We start from the raw sequence: 14,835 nt of genomic DNA on the forward strand, positions 1-14,835 counted from the left end.
AAACTTTCCATTTCCTAATGAAAAATAAGATTTTGATATTTAGATGAAGACAATGATCAAACAAAAGATTTCAAAAGAAAAAAATTTACTTGTTCAAAGATGAGAACTTGGTTTTGAGAACATATAAGATTTTTAAAGTTGTTGAACCTCTGCTGAAAGGATTTTTTCAAGATAAATTTTTAAAGTTGTTGAGCCTCTATTTAGAGGAGCCTTTTCAAGATGAATTTTTAAAGTTGTTTAGTCTCTACTGAAATGAGCTTTTTCAAGACAAATTTTAAAGTTGTTGAGCCTCTATTGAGAGGAGCCTTTTTCAAGATGAGATTCTTTTAAAGTTATTGAGCCTCTACTGAGATGAGCTTTTTCAAGATAAATTTTAAAATTGTTGAACCTCTATTTAGAGGAGTTTTTTCAAGATAAGATTCTTAAAGTTGTTGAGCCTCTACTTAGAAGAACTTTTTCAAAATGAATTTTTAAAGTTGTTGAGCCTCTTCTTAGATGAGCCTTTTTTACATGTTCGAAAGTCATTGAGCCTCTACTTAAAAGAGCCTCTTTAAATTTTTAAAAGTTGTTGAGCCTTTACTTAGAGGAGCCTATTTAAATTTTTAAAATTTGTTAAGCATCTGCTCAGAGGAGCTTTGTAAATTTTCAAAAATATCGTTGAACCTCTATTTAAAGGATCCTTTTTAAAAAAAAATTTTATGTTCAATGTTGCTTATTTTCGAACAAAATGGTTGTTTGTTTGTCTTTGCCTTATTTTCAATTCTCATAAATAGGCAAAGAGGGGCAGCTGTAAACACCATTTTGTATTATTATTATTATTATTATTATTATTATTATTATTATTATTATTATTATTATTATTATATTTTTCTTTCTTTCTTTCTTTCTTTTTTTTCCTTCTTTTTTTCTATTCTGATCAAAAAATACGAGTGCATTAAATGCACTCTCCCTAAAAGTCCAAAATAGCCACCGCCACCACCAGTAGCCACCTGAAATCCTACCTAACTTGACAGCGTGAATTTTGGGTTAAAAATATGATATTTGAATCTCAAAAAATTTGAGATTTGAATCTCAAAAAATTCTATAAATAGTGCTCATTTCCTGCACGATTGAAAGGATAGAAGAATCGAAAAAAAATTACCAAAAAATTTTTCAAAATAAAAAAAAAACTTATGTCAAAAAAGATACCCTAAAAAAAATAAAAAAGTAAAAAATCCAAAAACATAGTCCCCTAAAATAGGGAACCCAGCACCAACATAAAAAAAAGCACACAAACACAAAAAAGAAAAAAAAATTTGTCCGAAACTTCAGGCCAGATCTGCGTATTTTGGGATATTTTTAGGTGAAACGAAGGCTAGATCTGTGTTTATTGGGTTAAAAAAATATTTTAGGTGATTTTGACTTTTTTCGATCACCGACAACCAGTGGCAACGACGATGGCACCCGGCCTACCACCTGTGTTTTGGCTAAAAAAAAAGGTTTTTTTTTATGAGAGAGAAGAGAATGGCTGAAAAAATAATTTTGGGCCTTTTATAAAAATCGTCAGAATCAAAATAATGTCGTTTCAATAAGGACCAAAATGACGTTGTTTTGAGCTTTGAGTATCCGCACGTCAATCCCGTTACCTGACCCAGGGTCCGGACACCCGACCCGGTGACCCGCATCCCTTTAGCCTCTGATTGATCCAATCGAACCGTCCCAGATTGAACCAGACCAATGCTGAACCGTCGAACCGATCAGACCAGACCGAGTCATCGAACCGATCAAACCCACGTTGATCGGTCCGATTCAAGTAAAAAAATTTTTTTTTTGAATTTTATTAAAGATTTTTTTATATATATTATTTTTGTTATTTTAATTATTATTCTTAATATTTATGAATGTTAAAATGTTTAAATTTACCAAAATAAATTTTTGTTATTTTATAATAATTATTAATAAAAATAAATAATAAAATATAATAAAATTTTTTGATAATTTTGAATAAACCTTATAAAATAATTGGTAAAAATTTAATTAAATACAAAATAATACAAAATTAATAAAAAAGAAAAAAAGAAAAATTTTATTCGACGATGAGCTTCAAAGGTACTCCGAGTAGTGATGCTTATGAAATTTTTAAGTGAGAAGATTTTTTTAAATACTACCAATGTATTTTAGTATTTATAAAAAAAATTTCAATACAATAAAATTTTTCTTTTTGTTAATAAAAAGTAAAATTAATTAATTATTAAATAATAATAATAATATACATAAGAAAAAATGAAATTTTATCCAATGATGGGACTCTAAAAGTATTCCGAGTAGTGATGCTTTACGGAATCCCTAAGTGAGAAGATTTTTTTAAAATATTATCAGTGTATTAGAATATTTATAGAAAAACTTCAATATAATAAAAATTCTTTTTTTCTTCAAAAATTTAAATTAAAAATAAAAATCAAATAAAACAATTAATAAAATTTCTAAAAAAGAAGAATAAAATGTGTGCATCAACATAGTAACATTTTGCATTGCATGCACGACATAATTTTTTTACAAAAAGTAAATTTCAGCTTCCAAAGATGAGATTCTAAAGTATTCCAAAAAGCGATGCGTAAGAAATCTCTAGGTGAGAAAATGTTCTTCTAATGTTATCAACGTACTAGAGCATTTTAAGAATTATTTCGATAAAAAGGTTTTAATTTATTTTTCTCGAATAAAATTTGAACACTAAATAAGAAAAAATCAAAATTTCAATAAACAAAAAAAAATCAAGAAAATTATTTTTCAAACACTGAAAATAAGACTATTTTTATTAAAATCAATGGATAACACATAGTTAATTGGTATCGTTTTAAACGGGTATTGTGGGGGTGCTAATCATTCCTCACACATAATCGACTCTCGAACCCAGACTGTTGCGTAGACCCTAAAATTATCATTTTAATAAATTTTAATTAATTTTAAGATTCCACTGAAATGATATATTTTAATAGGTGATCAATTGCACCTAATCAAAAAATATTTGTAGCGACTCCATTATTTTTTATTTCGCTTTCAAATTCGTCGGACGGACACAAAACTATTACGACAGTGATGTTTATAGAAATTAAAACTTATAATTTTTTGCTAAAACCTTATTGACTCCACATCATAATGTTTGAACTAAATGTGGTATAGGAAATGAAAGCTTAGCTCACTTGTAACTTGTACGTTTGGATCACGTATCCAAGGAAATATTACAAAGACTAGTAAAAATTGAAATCCTTTTAATTTTGGATTTTACTGTTCTTGATATTTTTGTTGATTGTATTAGAAAACACAAAAAATAAATTAAAAAAAAGCAATCACAATAAGTTCATAACTTATTAAAATTATAAACACTAATATATATGGGTCTTTTGATTTAGACAGTATTTTATTACATTTATTGATAATTTTTCACATTATAAATGAAAATTGTAAAGGTCTGACAGGGAATTGAATATTATAGAAAATATGATAAAACCGAATAATGACTTAGTGTACATTTGTTAAATTCTTTAAAAGATATGCATCTATGCTCAATACACAATGTTAGGTATATTGTAAAAAAAATAGTGATGCAAAAAAGCATAATTGTACGTTAAACAATTTATTTGTTAAGCAGTGTATTTTAACCATTATCATTTAGGATGCATCTTTTAAAGAATGTCATATATTTGTAAGGAGGATTCATAGTAGAACAGTTCAAAAAATTTCTTTTAAACTACGGATGAAAAGCATAATTGTGCTAATTTAGGACACTTGCATATTTAAGGTTTCCTATGAAAATAAGAAGTTATAATCCAAATATTTGGATTAAAGAACAACTAGTGGTTTGTTCATTGGTTATTCCAAAAAGTCTAAAGGGTACAAATTTTATTATTCTAATCATAATACAAGAATTGTTGAAATTGGTAATACTAGGTTTATTGAGATAGTGAAATTAGTGGGAGTGTAAAACCATGTAAAGTGAAAATTCTAAAATTTAGAGTGCAAATTCCTTTATCTATAACTTTTTCTTAAGTTGTTATACCTACAGTTGTTGAATCGTGTAACAACTTACATGAATAACATATAAATGATCAAACACCCTATAATAACATTGATATCCATTAACTCACAATTAGGGACGGCAATCAACCCCGTCCCCGACGGGTTTCGGCCCGACCCGACCCTATGGGGTCGGGTTTTTTTTTTTGAATTTCAATTTTCGGGTCGAGTCGAGTATAATTAGAGAATAATCGGGGTCGGGTCGGGTTCGGGTATGCCTAAAACCCGACCCGACCCGACCCGACATTATATAAAAAATTATTTTTAAATTAATTAATTAATTAATTATTTATATATATATATTTATATAATGATATTTTTAAATATTTATATTTAAAAAATAATATTTTATATTTTAAAAAATAATATTTTATTAATTTCGGGTCAGGTCGGGTACGATTTACATAGTGTCGGGTCGGGTTGGGTTCGAGTATTAAAAAAATCGGGTAGGGTTGGGTTCGGGTATGCTAAAGCATAAAGTCGGGTCGGGTTCGGGCCGAGCAAAACCCGCCCCAAACCCGACCCGATGCCATCCCTACTCACAATAGAAAAACCACGTAAAGTAGCATTAAAAAGATTTCAAAAGCAAATGAGATACACTTATTTTTATAAATATATGATCTATATATATAAGAATTAGAATTTTATATGATCTATATATATAAGAATTAAAATTTAACTTAAAAATTGATAAAGAATCATTTTAGTTTTCACAAGACATAAAAAATGTTAATTCTAGCAAATGGTTAGACATCGTGAAAAAAATAGTTAAATCAATGAATCATAACAAAGTCTACGATTCTATTAAATTACATAAAAATAAAAATTACGTATTTGTTACACATGTGTTTAAAACTAGTGTATATATGTATATATACAAATATATATATATACATATATATATATTCCTTTTGAGAAAGGGATACATGGGTGGAGATAACAAAAGTAACTAAGGACAAACAAGTACAAGTTAATCTGAACCATCAATATTGTTTCTAACACTTTGAAAAGTCTTGAACTAGTTAAACACTCAAAAATGAATATGTCTTTGTGGTCTATAAAATGTCAATGGGTAAGGTATAGGTAAAATAAAGTATTTTTTCATTTTTATTCATAAATTTTTATATTATATTCCTTTTTGTACTTATATTTAATGGATATTTTAAATTTATTTTCATATCTATTTTCGTGAGTATTTAATGAGTATAGGTAATTCTCATACTTATAGCTTTAAAAAAATAAAAATAAAATTTTATTTTTTAAACTTTTTTATTGTTATCTTATATATGTATGTAATTTTTTAAAATTAGATATTAAAATATTATTTTTCAATAAAAATATATTAAATTTAATTAATCTAAAATAATAATTTATATTATTTAATAAAAATTTTATTTACTAAATATATATATATATAAATATATAATAAGGACTGAATACAAGACGAATATTATATTACTCATTCTTATTTCTGTACTTGATAAATATTTAAATTCATTATTATTCTCGTACTTACAATATAATATTCATTTTTATTCATTCTCATCCCATTTTCATCCTCATTTACATACTCACAACATTCCTATCTCTATCTCTATTTGAGTAAAAAGTCAAATTTCTCATTAAATATGGATAAAATTGACATCTTTATATAATAATACTTGTATATCTGTCTTTCAATATCTATTCGATAGAGGTAAAAAATTAATGGAGATAAATAGACTAGTTAAGAGAAAAAAATGGAGATAAAAAATGTGCTTTAATTAATTTCATGCTATAGCAATTACCAGAGAGACAAACTGCTTGACTAATTCCCTTTAAGACGAGAGTTTATTGGACTTTAGATTTAGGATCCATTGGAGATGGATGATAAATTTAGTTACGATAAAATTGAAAATAATAATATTAGTGAGATTAATTATTATTATAGTGAGATTAAAATTAATTGTGAAATTTATGTTTAAATATAAACGTAATGATGATGATAAAGTAAAGTGTAATAAAAAAAATAATTATTAAGAATATTATGTTAAAATTTAAATATAATAAAAATTTTAAATAAAATTCTTTGAAATTTTATTTATTATATTAAATTAATAAAATTATTTGAAAATTTTTAAATTAAAAATAAAATGAGAAAATAAAAAAAACAAAAATTAAAATATTAGAGATATTTTTGTCCTTACACTATAATTTAAAGGTAAAATAAAAGAAAGTGAGGTTAAAAATGAAAAAAATGAGTTGCGGTGGAAGGGGAGAGTCTCCATTGTAACCTTCGGATTCAAATTCTCAGTCCTGTTGATGTAAACATACTGCATCGATGCTATCCAAATGATTTTACTGGTGTAAAATAAGGTAAAAAGCATGTTATTCGCCACGTACTAATGCTTTGGTTAGATCCAAAGGAAGCCTTAGTGGTTTGGTTATAACTTTATATCTCTTTTTGTTTAATAAAAATTTTGCTTCAATTATGTTTCGCTTGTTGATTTAATGATAAAAAAAACTTTAAAGAGATATTAAAATTTAGATTCGAATCTAAGTTTTTTTTTTTTTTTATAATAAGATGTTGTGTTTCTTTGAATACAAAATTTTTTTTTTGCTTCAATTAAAAAAAAACATTCATGCTATGGCAATTAGCAGAAACAAATACCGATAAGCGCATGCAATTGATTTCATTTCATGGTAATGGCTACTAAAAATTAAGACGTATTGTAAAAGGCGGAGCCAGCTAGTGCTAGATGTACAACAGTGTACAATTAAAGACTTGAGAAGATATCTGCAGGTTGAGGTTGAGCATTAACTTCTTTTATATATATTTTTTTTTTGGGGATATTGCGCGATGGACTGATTGTTGCTGGTGGCACGTTAATTAATAATAAATAATGTAAAATAGTTTAATAATTTTATTAATATTATTTAAGTACAAAACTGAGTTTCTTAAAAATAATTAAACAGTCGAAAATATTTTTCACTTCTTTAACCGTATAACAGAAAATTTTTATTTTTTCAAAAAATATAAATAATTTTAATAAACTTTTGAAAATCATTTCCACAAAATAAACATAACCCTCGTTTTAAAAAGTGTTGAAATCCTATTTGAAACTGGGGTTTGGGTGGATTAATGCCTTTCGTTCGACAATCTATATAATAATTCTAACAATATGAATCCAACTAAGTATTAAGCCCAAACTGATGTTTGCTTTTCTCTTCGTTTTGCTTTGACGCTGAGAATTGAATTTAGATATATATATATATATATAGTTTCTGTTACTAATTAAACAAAGTAAAGTGCATATAGTGAATATCACTTTGAAATTAATTAACTTGATCATGAGTTTAGCTGGAGGGAGAGCACTATCAATTTTGATTAGAGATGTTTATAATTCAATTTTAATTAAATTAACTAATCAAATTGATTAAATTAATTAATTGATTATTAAATTAATTTTGATAGATTAATAAAAATAATTTTTAAAAATTTTTTATTCGAATTAAATTAATCATAATTTTAATCAAAATATTATAAATTTTATATATAAAATTAAAAATATATAAAATTATTCAGTTCATTTCAAATTTTAGAGTTTTTAATTTAATATTTTGATATTTGAATTTTATTTAATTTGTTTCATATATAAAAATAAAATTTTAATATATTTTATAATTTAATTGATTAAAAAATTAAGTGAATTGATCAAATTAATTTTGATAGATTAATTTTTAAAAATAAAAAATTTGACTCAATTAATAAAAATAAAATAAAATGATTTAATTAATTCAATTTAAAATAATTTAATTTTAAATTAATAAAACCAAACTGAAGAGTTTTAATCAAGCTTTTGTTGTGGAAATCAAAAGAGATAAAAACAAACTTCTATTTATTATCGACATCACATGTTTGAAGGTGTAAACTGATGGGTGAGACTTCTAACAACCGTTCCTATTCCTATTCATTTGACCAGCACTCAACTTTATATATCACATTGATTTGCTCATTATTTATCCTCTCCACCATCATAATTATCTTTTCTATGCTAATACTACTGGTCTATCTTAATTGAGATGTTTGACTAGTCATATAGGAGTGAATTAAAAATATTCGATAGAGCTCTAAAAACAAAGGGAAAGACAGGAGATTTTAATTGAATTGCAGTTACTCACGGCATAAATTTTTTTAGTGAAGAAAGATGGAAGGGAAGAGTAAAGAAAAATAGTAAATTACTGACAAAAAGTCATGATTTTTATGGCTTCAGAGATTTGCAAAATGCATGCTTGTGTTTTACTGTATGTATTATTAACACGTAATGTTGTGTACGGCATCTAAACTCTTCACCAACCACTGATAACTCCATCCCTTCTTCATCTTCATCTTCTTCTCTTATTATTATTATTCCCCACCATTTACCTCTCAAGTCTCAATCCATTTCTATGTTCATCAACTTCTCCCAGCCTCAGGCCTTTCCTTTTCATTTCTGCCTTTCTGGTTTTGCCTTTGCCTTTACAAGGACCCTCATTTCTGGTACCAGATAGCTCCACTCCAGCTTAGATTCACCTCCACATTTCCCCAGAAAACAAATCATCTTCTTTTAGCTATTTAACTGCCTTTTTTTTTTTTTGAAAAGTGGGTGCATTTGGGTTTCTTCAATGGGCTGTTGTTGTTTCTGGGAAGTGGCCACATTTGGGCTTCCTTAATTGGCTGCTTTTATGTTTGTTAGTTCGAGATCTGAACTTTACTGCTGGAAGGTAAAGATGCCGCATTTGTTTATTTGTTCTTTTTTATGTGTCAAAATTTTGCTTTTATGTTACACAGAAAATCGTTTCTTTGTATTTGGGGCCTTAATTGTTCAACAATGTTCTCCGATCTGTTTATTTGGTAAAACAAAGGGTTTTTTTTCCGTAGCTTGATGCTTCTGCTCCTTGGTTGCTTGTCTGGAAATGCCCTAAAATATAAGATATGGAATGCAAATTTTAATACGGTCATATGGATGTGGAGCAATAGGAACCTTATTTTCTAGTTTATGATTTATGTATCAGGCAAATTTCTTTCTTTATGTCTTGTGTTAATCATGTAGGTTCAGAATATCTGAAAGAAAATAAGGAAAAACAGACATGGCAACTGATCTCAATGCAGAATTATCCAAGAAGACTGCCATTTTTGGTCTTAAGGTCTGGGAGGTTATTGGGATTGTTGTTGCATTATTTATCATAATCATACTTTCTCTGCTGTCATTTTTTTTAACTTCCCGGAAGAAATCAAGAGCTAGAAATAAGCTTCCCGTTACCCAAATCCCATCTATTTCTAAGGAAATTAAGGAAGTCAGTGTGGAGCAAATATCAACCAATGATTTTGTTCCTCGTGATGGTATTCTTCTCACCATTCAAGACAAATCCAGTGACAAAGAGTCAGATAAGGTTCTGGTTCATCTGGGGATGGGAAAATCCAAGAATGGAGACAATAGTAGTCAGTCAGGTTCATTTCACCATTTAGAAAAAGATGGTGCAGGGTCTCAATCAGGAGAAGAAGGGAGCTCTGGCACAGTAACTGTATACAAACCCTCTTCTTCATATCCCATTACTGCTCCTTCTCCTCTAGTTGGCCTGCCTGAATTCTCTCACTTGGGTTGGGGTCACTGGTTTACATTGAGGGATCTTGAACTAGCCACAAACAGGTTTTCAAAGGAAAATGTTCTGGGAGAGGGTGGATATGGCGTTGTTTTTCGGGGCCAATTGATCAATGGGACGCCAGTGGCAGTGAAAAAGATCCTCAACAACTTGTGAGTATATATGTGTAAACTTAAAAAATGGTGTTATTTTCTTGTCCTTCTTTAGCTGAGCTTCTTAATATTTCTCTGTAGGGGCCAAGCAGAGAAAGAATTTAGAGTGGAAGTAGAAGCCATTGGGCATGTGCGCCACAAGAATTTGGTTCGTCTTTTGGGTTACTGTATTGAAGGAACACACAGGTGAAGTCTTCTTTTACTATGTTTTTGCCTGGTTTAAATTTTGAATAATTACGTAGATAATGGCCTTGGCAGTAATAAAATTAAGAGGCTCATGGAAAAATAGTTTGGGGCTTAAATATTTCAGTAGGAGTGTCAGTCCTGCTGCTATCCAGATATTGATTAAGTTTCTGGCTTATGGCTGTTATTAACAAAGGGCATATGATTTAAAATTTCAGGATGTTGGTTTATGAGTATGTCAACAATGGGAACATGGAACAATGGCTTCATGGAGCTATGCGTCAGCATGGATATCTTACTTGGGAGGCTCGCATTAAAATTCTCCTTGGCACAGCTAAGGCGTAAGTGATATATTTGTATACATTGTCATTAGTTCAGTTCTCATATGACATGATGGTTCTTCTTGCAGTCTTGCCTACTTGCACGAGGCTATTGAACCAAAGGTGGTGCACCGGGACATTAAGTCCAGCAATATATTGATTGATGAGGACTTCAATACCAAAGTTTCTGATTTTGGTCTGGCCAAGTTGCTGGGTGCCGGGAAAAGTCATGTCACAACCCGAGTTATGGGAACATTTGGGTATGTATTTTCTCTAATGCGTGTTGATGTTCATATATTTATTACTACTCTCTCTCTCTCTCTCTCTGTTTCTTTATGTGTTTGTTGAGGAATAGTCATCTCTTAACAACTTTTCCGTTTTCCTGAAATCACACAGATATGTGGCCCCTGAATATGCAAATACTGGCCTTCTGAATGAAAAGAGTGATGTCTATAGCTTTGGTGTTGTACTATTGGAAGCAATCACTGGTAGAGATCCTGTGGACTATGGTCGTCCTGCCCATGAGGTACACTGTAATCTTGATGCATTCTTTACTATGGTGCTGCAAACTATATTATAGCTATCAAAAGCTAGTTAAATTCAATGCTTTTTTTGCTAAATCGTAGAAATATGTCAGTTGACATTTGATGATTTAGGTGTCCTTACCATATAATAGGAGTGCAGCTTGTTACATGCCCACTACTGCCTATTACTAGCATTAACTTAAGGAATGCTCTCTTCCTGTTAAAAGGAATGACATCTTGTGTCTCATCTGTATTGATTAACTAGAGAACTGATTGTGATTGTTTTTCTGTCTCTTTGATGTGATCGATCAAAGTACATAACTAAGTAAAATTTTTATATTTCTGGAGCTAAGAAAAGTACCTGAAAATTAAATGGCTAAGGCTGCACTACCGGCTATTTGCAGTTGAATGCTTCTATCCCCCTTGTGTTTTGGGAGGCATTTCTACACTGTCCTGAATTTTAATCTTAATTCTGAACTAATTTTTCAGACTTCAAAATTATTTAGAGCACCAAGGCATCCCTTAAGTTGAATATGTAAAAGTCAACAGCATTCTGCACCCATACTGTAGTAAAGCTCCTAATTTCAACTTTGTGGTCATAGTTAGTCAAAGGTCTAATTCAAATTGATTTAGGTGGATTGAAATTGTTTTCAGAAACACAAATATTACCATTGCATTCCTTAGTTTTTAAAGTTTTGTTAAACATGAAATTTTTATGTTTACAGGTAAATTTGGTAGATTGGCTGAAAATGATGGTTGGAAGCAGGAGGTCAGAGGAAGTGGTAGACCCAAATATAGAGGTTAGACCATCAACAAGAGCTCTAAAACGCACCCTTCTTACTGCTTTGAGATGTGTTGATCCGGATTCTGAAAAAAGACCCAAGATGGGCCAAGTTGTGCGAATGCTTGAGTCTGAGGAGTATCCCATACCAAGAGAGGTTAGTGTCAAATTCATTTTTTTGCATGATGCTATATATGGTAGATTCAGTTTGGATAATTCTTAATGAAAAAGAAAGAAGTGAAAATAAAAAGACACTTGTTTAAACTTCAAAATATGGTAGAGTCAATTTGAATCCCATTGCTCACTGTTTGTGGCATTTTTCTGGCTTCATAAGATATAGCCGAGCATTTCTCACTTCAATTGCCAAGAGTATTATCTACTGACTGATTCTGGTACTATCTTAGTGTGACTTTATATCTATCATGATAAGCACATCTATTTCTTTCCTCCCTTCATTTCGTACCTCTCATCTATTGCCTTTATAATGAAATACTCACCAAGTTATTCTGCTTAAATTGTGTGATCAAAAGATGCATCTAGTAAACAACTTCTCCCTAGGAATAGTATCTTTATGTTTTTTTTCCCTTCTTTCTATATTTTAACCAGAAAGTTTTCTTTCCTACCAATAGTTACGTTCATATCACACTCCCAGATACAATTAATCATGCTTATAAACAATCTGATATTCATGATGCATGTGATGGTTTCTTCTTAGTGGCTAGTTTAAATTTGATAAATTGATAGATTTATTGGCTGTTCTGTATTGGTGAACTTTAAAGAGATGACTTGGTAAATTTTGAAATTCAGGATCGAAGGCTTCGCAGGACTCATGGAAGTAACTTGGAAATAGATTCACAAAGGTATAATTCTGACACAGATCAGAGTGATTATCCAGCTTCCAGATCAGAGAGCAAGCGGATGCAATCTTAACATAAACTGCAAACAGGATGGGGAATGAAGGGTGGGATTCTTAAAATATTTTTGAAGTTGTTGGGTTTGTCTCCGTAACTGTTGATAAGTAGGGAACGGTGGGGAAGGTAATCCCCTATTATTTTACGTTGTATTATTATTTTTGGTTCTTTCTCCATTAGTTTTAAAGTTGAATGTAATTTGTAGATGGAAGAGATGATTTGTTTGTGTATGAAATTGGCGTTTGACGAACCCAAGATTACTAGGGGTGTGTACAGGATTGAAGACATTTTCGATGAGACACTGGCTATGTTATAATCGGGAAAATTGAAGAGCATTAACTTGAATGCAGCTGCAGGACTCATGCTCATGATTATGATCATGTCATGTATCATTAATTAAGGAATGAAAGCCAATGCAAGAGTCTAATCTTAAAGGGTAAGAATAGTCAATTGCTTTTGATATTCCATAACCCCAGAACATAACCTGAAGGGTAGAACTTGTTAGTCAGGTCCAGTTCCGGAAAATTTTTTAGCTTGATTGTTGGTTTTTTTATTATTATTTATTCTAAACAAACTCAAAAAGTTTAACTCCTTATCAATGTGATTTAATTGAAGCAGTTATTCATTGAGTTTGTTGAAGAAGATTGTACAGATTAACAATTAAATTTAACTATTTTCCCTCTATATATTTGCATCCTGGCAGGATGTGTTGCCGTAAGTGTTTATGCACTTGCACATGTACGTTTTCTTTCATGTCATAAGTTTTATCAACTCTTTTTTTTTTTATTCTTTATTGGTTGAGTTGAGTAGTTGTCTTCTGAATTCTTGATAGACCTTAAAGAGTAAATGAGGGGACTTAATTATTTTGCAGGTGACAATTGAGTTTCCCCATCTCTATTTATCCAAGCTCTAGCGTTTGAGATTATCACGTAGCCCATGATTGGCTACTATGGATCAGCATATAAGTTTTTGTGGTACTTCTATGCCTTGTTCTGCACACAGCTCTACTTCCAAGTTTTTGGAATGTTGTTGAGTCATTGACACCAGATGTCACAATAGCAGCAGCTTTATTCTCTGCCTTCTAAGTTCTACCAACTGCTTAATCTTTTCTCTGGCTTCCCAATTCCTCAACCGGTAAGCTATTAGTATTATATGAATATCCCCTCAGACTCAGAGAAAGGCCTGTAAAAAGAAATTCATGTCCAGATCTTATTATTATTATTATTATTATTGTCCATATCATAGATGAATACAGCATGAAAGAATGAATATGTTGAAACATAGTAACTACTTCGAGATGGTATTCGTTTGGCTGGCTGGCTGGTTATATATTTTGTTCTTCCTCTGCCGAAAATTCCAAAGTGGTGGATCTGGTTGTATTATCTGATGACTATATCTTGGACATTGAATTGTTTGCTCACTTCACCATATGGAGATGTAAATGATGAAATTATGGTACTGGGTGAAGCCAAGGCAGTTGCTTCCTCGCTACAACCATGACCGCATACCTATTACAGCAATCTTTCTGATTTCCTATCCCCTAATTTTTGCATTTTTTGTTACACGTTTAAATTTTGATCGAAGGTGAATTTCGGTTTCTCACGAGGATGAATGAAACTGTTGCCCATAGAAATATGATATGATGTGATAAGGCTTGCAATGTCTTATCTTGACCTTTATTATTTATTACCCTTATCCAAGATAAATTTCACTTTAATAAAGGAACTTTCCCCGTTCCTTTTAAATCCCAATCATTTTTAGATTATAACGATCTAATCATCTGATAATCTTCTGAGCATGTGGACACTATATAGCAGAGTTAGCCAAGAGAGCATTATTGTAATCATCTAACAAAATCAAACTTCCTTCAAATGTTGGGACTCTTTTAGCTCGGCATTCGAGAAGCAAAAGGACTTTTATAGTAAAATTTCCATTGTTTTGAACAAGCAAATACATTCAATATATAAAAAAGCTTCAATTAGCATTAACTGCACAACTCTAACACTGTTAATTGGACTTAATAATTTGCATTGCGATATTCAGGACCGTACGCCCACTAACAGGTAACAGAAAAATAGCTGTAGATTAATCATCATTTTCACCAGTTTCATGTTCTTATTGTACCCTCGTGGGTTAATCTGTAGCTAGAAACGGCCAATTGGATGATTTTCTTCTTTTAAAACCTTCGTTTTCTCCTATTGCAAATGATGTTAAACCTGCGTATTATAACTATTAAAACCATTTTATGGACAAACTTGAGCTAAAGATAAGGTCAATGGAAAGTAAAAC

At 30.2% G+C, this 14,835-nt stretch overlaps 1 protein-coding gene across 1 annotated transcript; it reads left to right on the forward strand.

Moving 5' to 3' along the window:
• The first annotated feature begins 8,117 nt into the window (after positions 1–8,117).
• On the forward strand, positions 8,118–13,783 carry LOC111297176 (putative receptor-like protein kinase At5g18500). Its single transcript, XM_089768843.1, has 9 exons — positions 8,118–8,796; positions 9,126–9,827; positions 9,909–10,013; positions 10,229–10,351; positions 10,420–10,590; positions 10,727–10,856; positions 11,580–11,792; positions 12,443–12,982; positions 13,418–13,783. The coding sequence occupies exons 2-8, from the start codon at positions 9,163–9,165 to the stop codon at positions 12,563–12,565; spliced, it is 1,530 nt and encodes a 509-aa protein (XP_089624969.1). The 5' UTR covers positions 8,118–8,796; positions 9,126–9,162; the 3' UTR covers positions 12,566–12,982; positions 13,418–13,783.
• Positions 13,784–14,835: the final 1,052 nt, after the last annotated feature.

Source organism: Durio zibethinus, chromosome 12 (genome assembly GCF_047325235.1).
Source record: "Durio zibethinus cultivar Kanyao isolate XHJ-2024 chromosome 12, ASM4732523v1, whole genome shotgun sequence".
In the NCBI taxonomy this organism is placed as follows: Eukaryota; Viridiplantae; Streptophyta; class Magnoliopsida; order Malvales; family Malvaceae; genus Durio; species Durio zibethinus.